Below are 20681 nucleotides of genomic sequence, written 5' to 3'. Positions count from 1 at the left end.
ATGTAAAATGATCATCGAACCACACACCTAGAAACTTGTTCAATCGTTAGTACATACATCTGAGTATCTACTCTTTTTAGTAAACCAGATTGTTTTAAACTTGAATCCCCATGCATAAGACCATCTTTCTGCGCTACTGCCCGGAGTAAGCTCTTTTCGTTTGATTTTGCACTTAATTGTGCAAAATCACCACCCGGACATAGAGTCACCACAAGGAACTGGCAATGCTGTTTTTTTTTTTTTAGTATGGAATGTATGGGTTTGCCGGCATTGTTTCCAGTTTGCACACAGAGCTCCTGTTCCTAGCCAATTGTTCAGGGGGGTGTCTGCCAATTCATGGGACATTGCTCTCAGACCGTCTAAGGCCTACGTGAAAGATCCATCTGGGGCTGTGTTATTTGAAATAAAGGTCATTAAATGATAAGTCATTAGAGAGGTGGCAGACAACTGTCCATGCACTCCCTCTAAGGCATCTCGGGTAGTCAGACACCAAAATTAAAGCAAAGCTTTGGCAGGTTTGCTTTAATTTCTTCCATCGTGACTCAAATGTGCACCTCCCAAATCACTTCCTTACTCCGCTTATTTCCTTTTTGGATACTGCTTGTGCTCACTACTTTAAACCTCCCTATTTCTTTAATCCTGGTCGCTCGTTCTTTTTGCTCTTCATTTCTATATAAAATCAAGAAATTTCCATCCCTCAAAACCTTCGCCATGAGAATATCTCCAATCTGATTTTTCAATACCGTGGTTAGTTTCACTGGGCTCGTGGCAGAAACCTCTCTCTCTTCTCCAAACCTCAGAATAATTTTAAACTACAAACCGTCTGGACGCTCCAGTCCTCCACCACTTTCCCCACTACTTCTGATTTTCTTTGTGCTTGTCGAGCCAAATTTAACATCTCTTTTCTCCCCCTTTCTCCCAATACCGTGGCTAATTTCCATGCTATCATCACTCTCCACTAAATTTCAATGACATTTTGAGACTGTATTTTGATTGTGAAAGGTCACAAAAATACAACCTTAATCTCAAGGTTCAGGTCTAAAACTCAAGCAGATTTAGTCGGGTATGAAAGTCCAGTCAAATTCTGGTCTTGTTTTTAGGCTTTTGCAATACCCTAGTTTGGACCCAGCAACATCAAGCAACAAAACAAGTGGACACTTAAGTGCCTCACTCGACGTCTTGTTTTTATTGTGAATGCTAAAACCTGAGGAACCCACCATCCAAACTCCAGATTAACTTTATTAATTATGAATATTTCAACGACAAAAATGAATTACAATTGCAATGTTCCTTTAGGTTTTATGCATTGCTCACACAGTAGATTGCAGCACGCTGAAACCAGGAGGAAACCTATTTCCGAACATTGATTGGCTGGTTTGAATTCCCAAAGCTCATGTGTGGCTGTAGTAAGACAAGATATTAATAACGGTAAGATGAGGGAGCAAACACTGGGTTCGGATGGACGTGCATAACACAGGGCTAAAAGATATTTTCTAATCATGATGCAAAATGTTTCTCATGTAAGGTTGTTTTTTCTTTCAGGTTTAAATGAAACAATGGATTACAGAGTTGCTCTCTTCTCTCTCACTTTACTGTGTTACTGTTTCATTGTGCTGGTAAATGTTATTCTCATTGTGACCATCATCTTTGATAAGAACATGCATGAACCAATGTATATTCTATTGTGCACTTTCTGCATGAATGGACTTTATGGGACAACAGGTTTCTACCCCAAGATTCTCTGGAATCTGCTGTCTCCGGTTCATGTAATCTCTTATTCTGGATGCCTTGTTCAGGCTCTTGTGATGTACTCATTTGCTTGCTGTGATCTGTCTATTCTTTCAGTCATGGCGCATGACAGATACGTGGCTATATGTCGACCCCTGGAGTATCACTCTATTATGTCAAAGCAGAGAGTGTTACTGTTAGTCTGTTTCTCCTGGTTAACACCTTTTTGCATTTCTGCCATAAATATTATTCTTACATCCAGATTAGAGCTATGCAGCCCATATATTGACAGACTTTTTTGTATGAATTGGGTTATTGTGAAACTTGCTTGTTTCCCAGCTGAAACTATCGTCAACAACATAGTTTCATTCATTACAATAATCATTTACTTATTTCATGGTTTATTCATAGTTTGGTCCTACGTCTATGTCCTCAAAACTTGTGTCAATTCTTTAGAAAACAGAGCAAAGTTCATGCAGACATGTGTGCCACATTTAGCCTCCTTGCTCATTTTTCTTGTGACTGCACTTTTTGGTGTCTTTAATACGCGGTTTGGTTCAAATCTCCCTCCAACCATTCAAAATGTTATTGCAATAGAACTTCTCATCATATCTCCCATTATGAATCCTCTCGTTTATGGTTTCAAATTGACCTTAATTCGCAACCGAATTCTAGGGGCTATTACTTTTCAAATGAAATGAGGAAACTCAAAGGCATTTAATAATGCTCTCATATATTTTTTTGTATCCTTTAAAATATGAACTTTGAATATGGCATACTTCTTTTTGGATATTTACATGTTCTGCCTCACATTTACATTTGTCTGGGATGATCCTTGTAAATGAAATTTGTTTGCCAAAAATATCTTTTGCTTTGGATTGAACGCTTTTCGATTGTTCACTTGCCTTCAAGTGTCATTGCAGTGAGGAGTTAAATGTATGTAAATATATAACCTGAGACTTTTTATTATATTTTAAGGACACTTGTCAGTGTACAAAGGTCAAAAGACAGATATACCAAATTGGAAAGAATGTGTATACAGATTATAATATTCAGCCTTTCAAACATGACACAGGTGAACTTCCTGTCTTGAACAAAAAAAGATGTACATGACATGAAGGCCAAAGGCAGAGGAGTAACCTGTACCTTACTTGGGCTGCATGATTACATGCACAGTACATTATCTGCTGATAGCTAATGGATAAATGTATAGTTTTCTATTATATGTGTGCATATATGATGATCCTTTGACAATCAGATATTGGTTTGCACTAAATATCTTTGCACTTTGCATTTTTTATATTTACTTGCCTGTTTGAAATGTATCATTTCATCGGTGAAACTTATGTCCTAATAAGTGGGACAATAAAGCATTTCTACCTTTCAAATCCAAGCAGCATTTTTATTTGTGAAATTTTAAGCTTTGTTGACTCACTAAAGTTGGATATTTTTTTATGATGAATTTTATGTTGATGTTTTAAATTTGCATTACTTAATTTCAGTAAAAGTGGCAACTTATTTGTCTACTTTACAAAACACATATATGAGCATATATTTATATTATATCTTTTATCTTGAATATTAACCATAACTCTCAAATATATATCCATATACATATATATACATTTTCAAAATTGGTTCTGGTACACGCCTTCCTTGTGTTCGTATGACATTGTTAAATTCCAACTTTCAGCGATCTCAGAAGGTTTGTGTGACATATTTGTGGCACATGTACAACTTGATAATGTTGTCACAACCTTGATACTGACATATTTCTCTTTATTTCTTTCAAAGAGTGATACATCTTTCCTTTGCTAACCACCCAACATTGCATAATAGTATTTGTAGTTTCCTCTCTTATTTGCAGCAATATATTAAATTGTAAGAGGAGGGGAATGATCCCTCCTCTTAGTAATGACCGGCAATGTTGGTAAACAACAATATCATCAGAAATTCAGCCCAGTTTTTTAACTTGTGCAACTACTGTTGCTATGATGTCAGGTGGAAGTCTGAAGTCTGTCCCTAGCATGGCCTTTTGAATCACCATTAACTCAAATTTGTAATTTGTGATTTTGGGCTATACAAAATGAACTGAATTGAAATAAATTGAATTCAAAATCCCTATACCACCGCCAGTTTCAGCAGTTCCTGCTTAACATCCAGGCTGAATATGGAGATGTAATATATCACAAAAATGTGAGGTGGCTCAGTCGGGGATCCGCACTGCAGCAAATCTTCTCTCTTTGAAGGGACAACTGATGCAGGAACTGTCAGATGCTGAATGGGTGGCATACTTTATTTTTTTGGTTAACATAAGAAAGCATCTGAATTCACTTAGCGTCAGCCTTCAAGAACAAGTTGTCGATATTATTTGGGTTGTAATGGATGCATTTGAGGTATGCAGGGGTAAGACCAGCGGTCGAGAAGCTTAATGATATGGTTGAGGTTGGTTCAATTCAATTCAGTTTATTTTGTATAGCCCAGAATCACAAATTACAAATTTGCCTCAGAGGGCTTTACAATCCGTACACATATATCCCTGTCCCAGGACCTCACATCTGATCAGGAAAAATGCCCCATTAAACAGAAACAAAACTTTCACAGGAAAAAAAGGGAAGGAACCTTCAGGAGAGCAACAGAGGAGGATCCCTCTCCCCGGATGTACAGAAGCAATAGATGTCATGTGTGCAGAGTGAAAACGTTACAGAGTTACAACACATGCAATGAATAATGAGTAGTAGGCATGGACCACGATCCAGATAACCACAATCCATGTAAACAGAAGAAGGTAGAGAGGGGGCATCAGCAGGGCCACGGTACGAGGCAGGTCCAAGGAGGCAGGAGGCCGGCCCATGGGGCAGGAGACACAGCAAAGGAGGCAGAGCCAATGAGGCAGGGGCCAGGCCTAGGCCGGGCTAAGGAACAGGAGGCAGGAAGCAGGTTGAAGATGGTTACTGAAAGCTGTGGGACCACAGTCGACAGGGTCTGATGCTGGTGGCCACAGTCTGAATTTCTTGTATGAGGAACGGGATAGTGAGTTGGCAATCAATTTTTGTGACCTGGGATGTTGCAGGCTCAGATACCAAACTGGTGCTAAGCCAAAATCAAAGTGAGCCTCTGCGTAAACTAAACAGACAGGAGAATCCTCAGTCTTGTTATGGTACTGCCCTCAATTATCCATCCTACAGCATTGGCCAGACAGTACCACACCATCTGTCTCCAGTTGGCTTCACAATGTCCTACAACTACTGCCATTGGAAAGACTTACACATGTTTTCCAAGGAGACATGAAGAGTTTTTTTTCCGTCTGGAACCCTTTTATGAATTTTATTGGCGAGGACTATGCCGAAACCATACGAAGAGGCTTTGCCACCTTGGGACCCATGTGACTCTGTGAAGGAATGGGTCAGCAATATTTTGTTTATTATGATTTACTGGTTTTGACGGACATAATAGGGGGTTTCCTGATCTGCAATTCTGTTGTACCCCCTTTTTCTTTTTAGCATTGGTTGTCGATGTGTCTGGCTTCCTCTGTAGCGATAATCTTCTTTGGGGGGGACATTCGACAAGTAGCCAGGATGAATTGAAAATAAAATGGTGGTAATAATCATATAAATACAATTGTTATAGTAGGTTCAATATGGAGGGTGATGATTTATGTCTGTGTTTTTCTGTCCTTGTTTAATTGTTCGTATAGTTGGTTGTTATGCTGTTATGTAATGTTTAGTTGTTGTTGTTTTTTGTTGTCTAGTAATGTGAGGTAATGTGTAACTTGTAAACACCTAAAATAAAATGATTGAAATAAAGAATTTCTGGCCCTAACTCCCATTATAAATCCTTTAATTTATGGTTTTAAATTTACTAAAATTCGGAACAGAATTCTAGGTGGTATTTCTTTTAAAATTCAACTACTTAGATGATAAGGAAACTCTAAAGGCCTATAATAATGCATTAATTATAAATAGATGACATTTGTCTTACACAACAAGGTGACGCAAAGGCCTATATTGTCCTTTATGTAATAATTTTAATATATGAATTCTTCTACTTTGAAATATGCACTTTGCATCTGGCATACTTTGGCATTTTTACATGATCTGCTTTTCTTTATTGGTTCTTTGTAAACAAACTGTTTTTGTAATTATTTGTGTCTACATCTCCAATAATCCATGTAATTGTTTGCACTAAATATCCATGCACTTTGATTTAAATGCATTTTAGTTTGTGCGTGTCTGCCTTATTGCATTTAGGAAGAAGATAAATGTGAATATAAAATCTGAAACATATCACTTTCAATTTTAGCGGACTTGTCAGTTGCCTTGCTTTTGAGACTGAATGTACAAAGGGCAAAAGACAGATATGCTGAAGTAGAGAGGGTGTAAAAATAGATTAGAATATTCAGCCTTTCAAACACAATACAGGTGAACTTGCTTTATGGCCCCCCAAACAAATGGAATGGCAAGAAGGCTAAAGGCAGCGTAGTAACCTTTTTTGGGCTGCATGATAAAATGAGGTATACAATGTACATACGTTTTCTAAATTGTTTTAAAGTTAACTACATGTTTCAGGAGAGAAGAAGACAAACCTTGAGACTAGTGGGCACTATCTTCTCTCTCCCATTCATCACACTATGCTTTCTAAAATTGCCTTCTAAATTATTGCATTGCATGGGCATCATTTTATTAGCCACTTTGACTGTTTGTGGACCTGATCCGACCTTAACAACAAAGATTATCTTTACCTAAATATTTATAGGTCGAGAGGATGGCCTTGCTGTTGTTTTTGACAATTCATTTAAAATAAGGAAAAGCATTTCTATAGTTCTGAAATCCTCACTTAGTAATATGTTGCCAAAAACTCAATATACTTTGTGTTGTTTCATCATTCCTTTTATTAAATGTGAGTTTATTTTATCTCTTGACTACCACTTGAAAAAGGACTTTTTTTATCGTGAACCTAAGGAACTTATACTTTAATAATTATTCAAAGTTTACCCCCCAAAAAAACTCATACAGTGCATCGCAGCACGCAATAAAAAGAGTTCAATGTTTCTGAATGTTGATTGGTCGGTTTGAATTCCCAGTCCATGCGTTGCTATACTCAGAAGATATTAATATCAGTGCAATGAAGAAACAAGCCCTGTGGTAAGGATGGAGGCACACAACAGAGGGAAAATTACAACGTGTTAACACGATGGTGAATGTCTCTCTAGTAACATCATTTGTTCTTACAGGTTTAAATGTAACAAATAACCACCAAGTTGCTCTTTTCTCTCTAACTTTTATATCTTACTGTTTCATTGTGCTGGTAAATGTTATTCTCGTTGTGACCATCATCTTGGATAAGAACATGCATGAACCAATGTATATTCTATTGTGCACTTTCTGCATGAATGGACTTTATGGGACAACAGGTTTCTACCCCAAGATTCTCTGGGATCTGCTGTCTCCGGTTCATGTAATCTCTTATTCTGGATGCCTTGTTCAGGCTTTTGTGATGCTATCATTTATCTGCAGTGATCTGTCTATTCTTTCAGTCATGTCATATGACAGATATGTGGCTATATGTCGACCCCTGGAGTATCACTCTATTATGTCAAAGCAGAGAGTGTTACTGTTAGTCGTTTTTTTCTGGTTAACACCTTTTTGCATTTCCTCCATAAATATTATTCTTACATCCAGATTAGAGCTATGCAGCCCATATATTGAAAGACTTTTTTGTGTTAATTGGGTTATTGTGAAACTTGCTTGTTTCCCAGCAGACACCATTGTTAACAACATAGTTTCACACATTACAATAATTATTTACTTGCTTCATGGTTTATTCATAGTTTGGTCCTATGTCTATGTCCTCAAAACTTGTGTCAATTCTTTAGAAAACAGAGCAAAGTTCATGCAGACATGTGTGCCACATTTAACCTCTTTGTTCATTTTTCTTGTGACTGTACTTTTTAATGTCTTTAATACGCGGTTTGGTTCAAAGCTCCCTCCAACTATTCAAAATGTTATTGCAATAGAACTTCTCATCATACCTCCCATTATGAATCCTCTCGTTTATGGTTTCAAATTGACCTTAATTCGCAACAGAATTCTAGGTGGTATTATTTTTTAAATGAAATGATGAGATAACTCAAAAGCATGTATTAATGAACTTACTTATTTGTGCATATTTATATGTTCTGCCTTTAGAAAATGGTCTAGTTATATTTACAGATTTGTCTGAGATGATGCTTGTAAATGAAATTTGTTTGCCTTAAATATATTTTGCTTTGCATTGAAAGCTTTTGGGATGTTCACTTGCCTTCAAGTGTCATTGCAGTGAGTGAAATTAATATAAACATATAACCTGAAACTTTTCATAATATTTTAAGCACACAGTGGTTTTGCTTTTGAGACTGTATAGATATAAATGTCAAAAGACAGATATATTAAAGTAGACAGATTATAATATTCAGCCTTTCAAACAAGACACAGGTGAACTTGCTATCTTGAACAAAAAAAGATGTACATGACATGAAGGCCAAAGGCAGAGGAGTAACCTGTACCTTACTTGGGCTGCATGATAACACACAGTACATTATCTGCTGATAGCTAGTGGTTAAATGTATAGTTTTCTATTATTTGTGTGCATATCTGATGATCCTTGTAAAATCAGATATCTGTTTGTATTTAATATATTTGCACTTTACATTAAATGCATTTTGGATGGTTACTTAGCTGTTTGACAGATCTTAAATATATAATGTCTTCACTAAAACTCATGTCCTAATGAGTGGAACAATAAAGGAACAGAGGAAAAAGCATTTCTACCTTTCAAATCTAAGCTGCTTTTTTTTGTGAAATGTTAAGCTTTTGACCCACTTATGTTGGTCATTTTTCCATGTTGAAATTAATGTTTTCATTTGCATTACTTAATCTCAGCACAATTAAAAGTAGTAGCTGATTTAATTGTCTACTTTACAAAACATATATAATCATCTGATATATGACGGTGGTGTAGTGGTGGTGTAGTGGCTAGCAGTGTCACCTCAAAGCAAGAGGGGCATGGGTTTGGATCCCAGTCTGTTTTAGGGGTGCTTTACCTTTTTCTTAGTAAAAAAAGTTTTTTGTTTCACGTTACCTGGACTCCTGCCTACTTCCTCTGCACCTGAGCTTTTGCCTTTCCACACCTTGTGACAGACGTGATAGAAGTCAGTTGTCAATATTTTCAAAATCAGAGAACCAACGGCAGAATTCTCCATGCAGGTCGTCCAGTGATTTGCCGTATTTCTTCACATGTTGAGGGGCCTCTTTCAGTGTCGCTAGTGTGGGGAAATGAGCCAATGATTTATTAGAAATTTGTCTTCAGAATAAATTCAACTTGGCTTTGAAGGCTCTCACATTTGTGTACATTTCATGCACAAATTGATCTTTCCCATGTAGCTTCATGTTCAGATCATTCATGTGTGTCAGTATGTCCAAAGCAAAATCACAAAGCCAATCTGCATTGCTCAGCTCTGGAAAATCATCAGCTTTCCTGATTAACTCAAAAAATAAGCTAATCTTTCCCCTTTGAGCTCCCACACTGGTCGACATACTTTCCCCAAACTTGACCCGCGGACATGAGAGTGATGTCCAGAGTTGCTGGTCCATTACACACTCTGAAAGGCAACAGATAATACTTGTACAACCCAAATGGTGTTGTAAAGGCCGTTTTATGCCTGTCATCCTCATGTATTACAACCTGATGGTACCCGCTAGCAAGGTCAATGGTCGAAAAGAACTTTGCACCATGCAGGGCATCAAAACACTCAATGCGAGGCAAAGGTTAAGCATCTCACCTGTTTTTTTTGTTTAATTTCCTGTAGACTACACATAGCCGTAGACTACCGTCTGATTTTCTAACTAGGACCACCGGTGAAGCATATGCCCTTGTGCTTTCATAGATAACACCCTTCTTTAGAAGCTGAGTGATGTGCTCCTTGACCTCGGTTGTGCCATCTACCAGATGGATCTCATGTTTAACCCGGTCTGTGTATAGGTCCTCATCCTGAGAAGCAAACACATCTGCATATTGAGTTAGAAGCACAGCAAGCTTAGCCTGCTCCTCCGTACCACCTATGTGCAGCCGGTCCAGTATCGACTGAAAGTCATTGTCTGCTTTTGTTTGTTTTTTCTGATCAACAGTCACCTCTTCCTGCTCAACTGAGATGCGCTGGATTTTCAACACACTCCCCCGGAAACACTGTGCCCAACCTGGTCCTGGGCTGCAACCATACATACTCCTGTGAGAAGTTCACTAACCACACTGGGAACGCCCGACTAGTAGCATCTATCAAAATGGGCACTACCACAAGACCACCTGGCAAGGGTGTCTTAGCTGGTTCCAACACCATGCAGGTGCTATCATCAGATTATGTTTTCAGTCCTTTTGCATAGACCGTGGCAACAGAACAAGCTGGTATGCATACTGTATCTCTGCCTGCTATCCTAGCTGCAGATATGTTCCCTGTTACCACACACGCCTGTACGTGCTGAAATACTTCCCTCCAGTCTGCATCAAGCTCTCCCTTAAGGCTAGCGTCAAACTCAGCAATAACCAACTGCTTGCATCTCTAAATTATGTTCATACCAATGAGACCTGGCACTGAATCCTGAAACCTCTTAGTCTGTGGAACTCTTTGTTCTCTGTAACTGACTTTTCTGGGACTGGATCTTTGACAACTTGAAAACCACACTCTTGTATGTTTAACCCCATAGCTCCCATATCCAATTCAACATAACCCATGTAAGGAATCGGCAAAGCCACTTGGCTGCAGGGAGCACGTTTACTTCTTTCCTTAGTAGGTGCTGCCTGAAGAAAGACTCTGAAATAGTGCTGACCTGACTCCCTGTATCCAACAGGCACTTCACTGGAACACCACTAATCTGGACTGCAACTTCCAACCGCGCGCTCAAGAAATTGTTCATGGCTAAAAGTCTTAGAGTCTTTAGTCTCACCTCTTCTTGGTGTCCGAGGTGACTAGTTTTGGTCTGCGCCATGTACACTCCTGTGCGATGTGTCCCTCCCCTTTACATTTGAAGCAAATATGCTTCCCATCTTCTGTAAACTGGGGCCTTAGTCTGGGCTTCCCACCCTGACCTTTGTTATATTTCTTCTTGAGAGCGAGACCCTCTTTTAATGCAATAGTCAGCTCCCCTATAGCCGTGCTCTGTTCTGAGACCACCTTAACAATGTCCTCTAGAGTTGTATTCTTCTCCTGCGAATTACCAGAGCCCTGGCCCTCTCTCCTGATACTGTCACACACTACCTGTCTGCTCTTAGCCACCTTGGTGTCACAGGATTTGTCTTCAAGTGACGAGGCAATGGCCTCTTCACGTACCTCTAACAGAGATGACTTGGGCTTTTCTCTAGCTATTTTACGTAACTCTCTAAGAGAGGAATCTCGTACACCCTCAATGAATTGGTCTCTGACAGCTATCTTACCATTGGACACAGCATCTGGTCTCTGTTTCAGGGCTAATCGTAAAATTTGGGAGAGCGCATCCGAGTACTCTTGAAAATCTTCACCCTCCCTTTGTTGGCGACCAAAACAGGTGTGTAACAGCTGAGCTACGCTACGTTTCTCTGCATAAGCCTCCCATAGCAAAGTGAACAACTCAATGGGCCCCTTTGGTTCCCCCTCCGTGCATAGTCTGACCTCCTCTAATGCAGAGCCTCTTAAAGAGATAGAATAAAATCAACCCTGTCTTCGGGACTCTGACCTCTGGCCTTGATTATACGGTCTACCTCCTCAATAAACTCATCAATAGCGCGACCAGCTTTGGCTGCATTGCCACTAAAGGGCTGGATCTGGCGCTCTCTTAGTACATAGACATATGACCTATTCAAACCCTTATTTAATGTGTCAATAGCTTCCATGGCTTTGTCATGTCTCTCGGAAAACGGTGTTCTCAAACATCAGTCTCTTCTCAGCGTCTCTCTCCGACATGGTGACAAACTTAGCTCCACTCCAGTCACTTGAAAGCCTGCAGGCAGAGGTGGGGCTGATGGATGAGTCTTCTTCTCCGGGAGCGACCTTCTCCCTCTCCGTCCTCAGCGAACTCTGGATCTCAGGCGTCAATGGTTCTCCACAGCAACTCCAGGCAGTACTTCCTGTCTTGTTGCACCGGGACCGCACGTTACCGCTACAGTTATTTATGCACTTTACAAACCTAGTCAACTCTCCAAATTAGAGTCCCCACTCCTGGTACCAAAATGTGTATGCAGGTGAAATGTGATAAGACACCAGACACAACGCTATTTTCAGGGATCTTTATTTCTCGACTACTCTTAAAGAAATAGAGAAGTATTAAATTAATTTGGAATGTTCAATTTGTATTAGATTCCAGTACATTGACAGTTACACTGTGAACACAGAATCTCACTTCAACACGTTTCACAAATCTGCGTCACTAACCTATATAGTACCTTTCCCAATGTGACGAAATGACTTAAAGCCTAAACTAGTGGTAGCTCTTCTGTTAACACAGAAAAAAAGACAACAAACAATATGATACAGTTGGCTCTGAACTTGAACATGAAACATTTGGGCCATTAATAAAGAGAAATTATGCAGTATATCACAATATACTCACTATGTTTTATCTTGGTGCTAGCTCGAATGCACATGTGGCGGCTACAGACACTCATCCCATACAGCACTACATAACGAAAATAAACATTATTTTCAGTACAATGGACACGCAATAAATGTTTTCGAACATGAATAATAACAGAATGTATCCCTGTAGGATGGTCTTAAGATGACACACATTATTATCTTTGCAGTCTTCTCATGAACGCTCAGCAATAAAATCTGTAAACATCAGACCAATTAAATCACCATTGGCGCATTTAGTGACATACGATACATTTCCTGACTTCTATACACTCATATTAAGGAACATCTTTCATTTGTTTTGTATAGAAATAACATTTAAAACATATTTACCCAGAGGGAAAACAACTAACACGTCACCAGTTTGTCACTTGACACAGCGGAGTTTACTCTTTATGTCTTGCTGGCTTACTCTAAAGTACAGTGCCCTCTAGTGGCTTTAGTGGTGACAACATCTTTCCCACTAGGTTACACATACTGTACATGGTCGAAACTATTGCGAATATGCCTGCGTTTTATCTCCTGACTGCTAATCGAAATGGCTGTTTTCATATGTTAAAACCTGAGGAACCGGTCATCCCTACTTCATATCAAATATATTTATCATGAATAATCAAATGACAAAAATGAAATCCATTTGCAATGTTCTTTCAGGTTTTCTGTATTCTCATAAAGTAGATTGCAGCACGCTTGAAACAAGGAGTAAACTTTTTACGAACGTTGATTGGCTGGTTTAAATTCCCAAAGCTCATGTGTGGCTGTAGTAAGACAAGATATTAATAACTGTAAGACAAAGGAGCAAACAGTGTGTTAAGGACAGAGGTACATAACACATGGCTAAAGGCATTTTTCTAACCATGATGCATAACTCTACTCATGTAACGTTTTTCTTCCTTTCAGGTTTAAATGAAACTATTAACTACAGAGTTGTTCTCTTCTCTCTCACTTTACTGTGTTACTGTTTCATTGTGCTGGTAAATGTTACTCTCATTGTGACCATCATCTTTGATAAGAACATGCATGAACCAATGTATATTCTATTGTGCACTTTCTGCATGAATGGACTTTGTGGGACAACAGGTTTCTACCCCAAGATTCTCTGGGATCTGCTGTCTCCGGTTCATGTAATCTCTTATTCTGGATGCCTTGTTCAGGCTTTTGTGATGCTATCATTTATCTGCAGTGATGTGTTTATTCTTTCAGTCATGTCATATGACAGATATGTGGCTATATGTCGACCCCTGGAGTATCACTCTATTATGTCAAAGCAGAGAGTGTTACTGTTAATCTGTTTCTCCTGGTTAACACCTTTTTGCATTTCTGCCATAAATATTATTCTTACATCCAGATTAGAGCTATGCAGCCCATATATTGAAAGACTTTTTTGTATGAATTGGGTTATTGTCAAACTTGCTTGTTTTCCAGCTGAGACAATTGTTAACAACATACCTGCATACATTTCAATAATCATTTATGCATTGCATGGTCTTTTCATAGTTTGGTCCTACATGTATGTCATCAAAACTTGTGTCAATTCTTTAGAAAACAGAGCAAAGTTCATGCAGACATGTGTGCCACATTTAACCTCTTTGTTCACTCTTCATGTGTCAATATTGTTTGATTTCTTTAATATGCGGTTTGCTTCAAAAAATGTTCCTCAAACACTTCAAAATGTTGTGGCAATAGAATTTCTTGTACTACCTCCTATTATAAATCCTCTAATTTATGGTTTTAAATTGACCAAAATTCGGGACAGAATTCTGGGTGGTATTTATTTTAAAATTAAACTACTTAAGTGATAAGCTCTATGGCCAATAATGCTTTCGTTATGAATAGATGAAGTTTTACGCAATAAAAAGATGCAAAGGCCTATAATGTCCTAATATAAAAAAAATATGCCATTCATGTAATCTCTTATTCTGGATGCCATGTTCATGCTTGTACTCATTTGACTGCAGTTATCTGTCTATTCTTGCAGTTATGACAAATGACAGATATGTGGCTATATGTCGACCCCTGGTGAACATATATGTCAATTCTTTAGTAAACAGCAAAGTTAATGCAGACACGTGTGCCACTTTTAACCTCCTTACTCATTTTTCTTGTGACTGCTTTTTGATGTCTTTAATATGCGGTTTGGTTCAAAGCTCCCTCCAACCATTCAAAATGTTATTGCAATAGAACTTCTCATCATACCTCCCATTAGAAATCCCCTCGTTTATGGTTTCAAATGTACCTTAATTTGGAAAATAATTCTAGGTGGTATTACTTTTAAAATGAAATGATGAGGAAACTCAAAGGCATGTAATAATGTACTTTTTGCATATTTACATGTTCTGCCTTTAATTAAATTTACAGATTTGTCTGAGATGATCCTTGTAAATTAATTAAATGTATTTAGCTTTGCATTGAAAGCTTTTGGGATGTTCACTTGCCTTCAAGTGTCATTGCAGTGAGGAGTGAAATTAATATAAACATATAACCTGAAACATTACATCATATTTTGGGCACACTTGTGGTTTAGCTTTTGAGACTGTATAGATATAAATGTCAAAAGACAGATATATCAAAGTAGAAAGAATGTGTGAATAGATTATAATATTCTGCCTTTCAAACAAGACACAGGTGAACTTGCTATCAGAGGAGTAACCTGTATCTTACTTTCGCTGCAAGTTAAATGTAAAGTGTTCTATTATTTCTGTGCATATCTGATGATCCTTGTAAAATCAGATATCTGTTTGTATTTAATATATTTGCATTTTGCATTAAATGCATTTTCGATGGTTCCTTACCTGTTTGAAAGTTCTTAATGTATCATTTCATCAGTGAAACTCATATCCTAATGAGTAGGACAATAAAGGAACAGAGGAAAGAGCATTTCTACCTTTCAAATCTAAGCAGCCTTTTTTTTGTGAAATGTTAAGCTTTTGACCCACTTATGGTGGTAATTTTTGAAATTATTGTTTTAAATGTGCATTACTTAATCTCAGCACAATTAAAAGTAGCAACTGATTTAATTGTGTACTTTACAAAACACATATAATCATCTGATATATTGTATCTAGAATATTTACCATCATTTCCAAATATCTTTTGATGTCATTTTTACTTTCAAATCAACTTTCAGTGATATTAGAAGCTTTGTGTGACATAATTGTGGCACATTTACAACTTGATTATGTTGTGAATGTGAGCGTTTGTCTGTCTGTTTATGTGCCCTGCGATGGACTGGTGACCTGTCCAGGGTGAACCCCACCCCCACTGCCCAATGTCAAGCTAGGATCGGCAACAGCGCCCCGGGACCCTAACTAGGATAAGCGGTTTGGATAATGGAATGGATGGTGGGGGGACTAGAGGCTGGCTGTGGTAAACGGTGGGGCTTTCTTTACTAGGACCTGAGGTAAAAGGCCCTGAGGGAAGCTGTGAGGTTGCGTATGGAGGCCAGATGGGATGGTGCACCACAAAGCTCGCAAATCAGGGAAGAGGAAGCTGCGAAAATAAAAAAAAACTGTCTCAGGGTTCACATCTCAAATTCTGCAGTAACAGGTCAGGTTTGAAATTTAGGTTAAATTCGGTTCTCATTTTTGGTCCTGTGGGAGGGCACGCAACCAAAATTCGGGACAGAATTCTGGGTGGTATTTATTTTAAAATGAAACTACTTAGGTGATAAGCTATATGGCCAATAATGCTTTCGTTATGAATAGATGAAGTTTTACGCAATAAAAAGATGCAAAGGCCTATAATGTCCTAATATTAAAAAAATATGCCATTCATGTAATCTCTTATTCTGGATGCCATGTTCATGCTTGTACTCATTTGACTGCAGTTATCTGTCTATTCTTGCAGTTATGACAAATGACAGATATGTGGCTATATGTCGACCCCTGGTGAACATGTATGTCAATTCTTTAGTAAACAGCAAAGTTAATGCAGACACGTGTGCCACTTTTAACCTCCTTACTCATTTTTCTTGTGACTGCTTTTTGATGTCTTTAATATGCGGTTTGATTCAAAGCTCCCTCCAACCATTCAAAATGTTATTGCAATAGAACTTCTCATCATACCTCCCATTAGAAATCCCCTCGTTTATGGTTTCAAATGTACCTTAATTTGGAAAATAATTCTAGGGGTTCACATCTCAAATTCTGCAGTAACAGGTCAGGTTTGAAATTTAGGTTAAATTCGGTTCTCATTTTTGGTCCTGTGCAAGACCCTAGTTTAGACACAACAACATTAAGCTACAAAAAAGTGGGACTCTTTAGCTGTCCAAGTGCCTCGATTTTTCAATAGAGTAGATACGAGTTGTATATGTATACATAGTTGAAACTATTGCGAGTATGCGCTGTAATGGAAATTAACCTTTCCAATCTCCTTTAGAGAAAATAAGTGTGATGTCGAAACACTTAAATGTCTTTAAGCAATTATTAAACAGAAACTTGGAATAATTCAATTGAATGACCAGAGCTCCACCCCACAAATGGTTATGAGGTCTGATCCAGAAAGATAGTTTTATACAGTCATAATTATTCATCCTGTCTGCCTGACAGATGTTGTTTGGCTGCGTACCTGAGAGGTGAGAGAGATAGAGAGAAAGCCAAAATACAAGACGACTATACAATAATAAGATATGGAGCTCTAGCGCAAGTTCAGACAGGAAGACCATACCCCTCAGCCCGCATCTATTCCTCACATTCCTGCCAATCATTCCTCACTCATTGTTTACTTGCCGTCATTGTTCTGCGCCGTCAATCATGACACCAGCTGCGCAGATCCCCTCTATCCAATAAGCACACGGAAACAATGACATAGCCAATCATCTTGGTGCTGTCTCGTTTAAATATGACTGTCTCTCTACCTTGAGTTCTTTCATGCTGCCGTTACGCACGATTCACGGCGCTGCTATCCGTGTTCTCCATCAGCCAGCGTCTGCGCGTTCATAACGAACCGGCAAATGTCCATTTCCTTTTTCCAGCCTCGTTCCGGAGCCAGCGACGTCCAGTCACCAGCAGAGGAGAAAGCACCTCCTCCCAATCGTTCCCCGAGGGGATTCTCACCGGGTACTCCGGGTCTCTCCGCGCCGGTAACAAACCGACCAGCACCATGCAGCATCCGGCTAAACTCCAGCAACCATCCATGCACGCACTAGGGCGGATATCCTCAAACTCCTGCCGCAACAGCGTTCCCCGCAGCCGGCTTCGTGCCAGCGGCCCCGCGGCCGGCTTCGTGCCATCGGCCCCGCGCGCTCCGCATGCATTTCAATTCAAGCGTTTGTTGTGGAGTACAACCCAACAATTAATGAGCAAACGGAGTCCGGTGAAGTAAAGTTAGTTCTCAATATTTATTCAGTAATAAAAAGCAGACGGTCCTAAGATGAACATCCAACAGGGTTGAGTGTCCAAGGAAAAAGGCGCTTAAACAGGGCGCGCGGAAGCTTCATATAGGATTCCTCTTATGAGGTCCCATTGGGTTAAAAGTCAAAACTGATGCAGACGGGGCATGGTTTATTCCACGTCGTCCGGTAGGAGCACTAGGTATTTTCCACCCACACTGGCTCACGTCCATTGGTTGTGGTCTTCATCCATCAGTGTGTGTGGATGTTGTCGGGGTGCGAAGGTGGGGGCATGGTCGAAGCTGGTATAATTCAGTTTCGCAGGATGGGTTGCCCTTGACTAAGGGCTGGGATTCTCCTTTGTATCTCTTTTCTCCTTTGCCCCAGTTTAGATAAGGGCAGTGTGTGCGTTGGGACCGGACGCTCCCTTCTGAGTTCGGCCTTGGGCTCTCGTAACTCGGCGCGAACTTACGTGACCTTAACGCTAGGGTCAATGCTGTGTGTGTTGTTTAGGCTGAAGCAAGCTAGTGTGCAGATTTACCTTAATGCTGTATTCAAATGCTCTATAAATGTGTTGTCTAGGCTGAAGCAAGCTGATGTGCAGATTTACCTTAATGCTGTATTAAAATGCTCTATACGTTCATCACCGGAGGAAAATGCATTAATCAGCACGTCGCACCCGGATCTTCTCCTCGATCATATGAATATGGTCAGATCGCGTCAGTAGTCTTAGCCGCCGCCCAGACTGTAACAATCTCTTGGCTTTGCGTGTAAAAAAAAAAAAAAGCACTGTTAAGGAACCTCGAATGCTGCTTCCTCGTCCTATCGTTTTGTTAACAAATGTTCAATGACGGAGATCGGGATGACGAAGGTACGGTCATTCATGAAATGCTCAAAAGTGATCCATATCCGTGCAGCCCACAAAGTTGTCAAGCTGGATCACGTGGCCTCATCAAAGCAAAGTGCTGGTCACTGCTGACCCCATCTCGAGCTCAATAAGCATGCTCAGCTGGCATTAAGGCAAACCTCCCATCGTGCGTTGGCGTATTCCTACAAGTCGTATCCATCGGGGGGCTTCCTAAGGATCACAGTCAGAGGTTCCCAGACGTCGTCCTCCCTCTACTCCGGATTCAACATAATCTGCATTGTGCGAGATGCTCCACCAGAAACTCAACTGCCCCGGGTGAGTAACAGGAACACAAATGTCACATCATGTGTTAACCAGTCGTCAGAATTTCTCAAGAGCGACGACGATGTAGAGGAGAGAAGAAGAAAGAGGAGAGACAAGAAAGATGAGAAGCAGGAAAGGGAAGAAGGAAAAATAAAATAAAAAGCAGAAGACTAAAAGAAAGGGCGCCTCCTACTCGCGCCTCGGCCATCATCGGCGCTAAAGATCCCTAGAAATCCTAAACTGCCGCTAAGCAATGACATAACTGGTGGTTGAGGGCCTACACTCCCCTCCCAGCCGCACCTAATGCACATCATATCCAGGCCATCGTCGACCTAGTGAGTCCGTAGGATCATTACAGCCTCGATCCCAAATGCATGGACGTGTGAGCAGGTTGGTTCCACGTATGGTCTTTATTCACGTTATACACCGGCATCCAAGTGAACTCAGAAGCAATTCAGAGGACAGCGTCGGCCAAATTGGTCATCCCAAGAAGGACACACAGCCCGTTAGCCATCGCTGGCCGCATCACGCATCCAAGCAGGGCACGCAGCCCATTAGCCATTGCTAGCCGCATCATTCATCCTTTCTAATGGTTTTACAATGCTAAGTGCCGGAAGGGAAGGAGATATACAGCCGGGAGGAAGTGACTCATGCGAGCAAGGGAGCCGAACGAGCGGAGAGGATCGAGCGCAGGGAGATGTCGACGCAGGAGATACGAATGCCAATCTGAATGGCAGCGCACGCTACACTGCATACTGGGGACTCTACGAGAGCTATACCGAGAGCATGACTCTCAGTATAACCCCCACACCCAAATCCCTGCAACAATCTGGGCCCACCATAGAGCGCCACGCCGAACTCATGTCTATTTCGCTCAGTCATGTCGATAACCGGTCACATCATGTCTCACTAGCCGGAGCCAACAGAGCCAGAAGGATTCCGTCAACCAGGTCGAAGTGGAATCTCCACACTTTGTCTGATGCATGAACATGTTGCCGCACGATCTCACTGGCATCCGTGCCAATCGCAGGGAGTCTACCAGGATGCTTGCCTTAAACTCGTAATCCGAGTTTGCGGTCTAGTATCGAGTATCTCTTTCAAGCGCTATACAAATCTATAATCGGGTACCTTCTAGCAATCGCATACATCGCAGCATTGGGCATTCGTCACAGCACCACTGAGCGATTCGTTAAGGGTAATCGCAGTTAACGCAGCAGCAGCATCTTGGGAATATTCCGTCGTTCCATACAGAATTCCTGTACTCATCCAACTTCACTGGCTCCCTGTACAATACCGCATCGACTACAAAATCCTTCTCCTCACCTATAAAGCTCTCCACAATCTAGCCCCCACTTACCTCTACGACCTACTTCAGGAATACACTCCCTCCCGCACCCTCGTTCATCCTCTTCTGGACTTCTAACCATCCCCACGTCACGCCTCAGTACCATGGGTGCCCGAGCCTTCAGCTGCTCAGCACCCAGGCTCTGGAACTCCCTCCCCCCACACATAAGACAATCAGACTCCATCACATCATTCAAGTCTCAACTCAAAACTCACTTGTTCAAACTGGCATACTCTTTATAACTGGACCCTGTGCACTTCACTTGTTTTTATGTTGATGTTCTGTTTCAATGTTGTTCCTATCTTTCATGCTTTTATCTTTTATCCTGTATTTTATTGTAAGGTGACCTTGGGTGACTTGAAAGGCGCCTCCAAATAAAATGTATTATTATTATTGAATTCCCTCTCGACCTTCCCCATGCATAGCATAGATCGATTCTCCAGGCTCAACCCATTCCCTCTAGCGTGCC

General features: G+C 40.4%; 3 protein-coding genes across 3 annotated transcripts; all 3 read left to right on the top strand.

Annotated features, from left to right (window-relative positions):
• Window positions 1–1499: 1499 nt before the first annotated feature.
• LOC117750699 (olfactory receptor 142-like) lies at window positions 1500–2429 on the top strand. The gene has a single exon (XM_034561986.1). It carries the CDS (start codon window positions 1500–1502, stop codon window positions 2427–2429), a length of 930 nt encoding a protein of 309 aa, XP_034417877.1.
• A 4492-nt stretch (window positions 2430–6921) lies between these two features.
• LOC117750631 (olfactory receptor 4E1-like) lies at window positions 6922–7839 on the top strand. The gene has a single exon (XM_034561899.1). The coding sequence runs from the start codon at window positions 6922–6924 to the stop codon at window positions 7837–7839; it is 918 nt and encodes a 305-aa protein (XP_034417790.1).
• Window positions 7840–13224: 5385 nt separating this feature from the next.
• On the top strand, window positions 13225–14166 carry LOC117750630 (olfactory receptor 142-like). Its single transcript, XM_034561898.1, has one exon. The coding sequence runs from the start codon at window positions 13225–13227 to the stop codon at window positions 14164–14166; it is 942 nt and encodes a 313-aa protein (XP_034417789.1).
• The last annotated feature ends 6515 nt before the right edge of the window (window positions 14167–20681 follow it).

The sequence above is a fragment of the Cyclopterus lumpus genome, chromosome 21 (genome assembly GCF_009769545.1).
Source record: "Cyclopterus lumpus isolate fCycLum1 chromosome 21, fCycLum1.pri, whole genome shotgun sequence".
NCBI lineage: Eukaryota > Metazoa > Chordata > Actinopteri > Perciformes > Cyclopteridae > Cyclopterus > Cyclopterus lumpus.
Note: the sequence above shows the minus strand (reverse complement) of the source record. Positions and strands in the feature narration are given on the sequence as shown.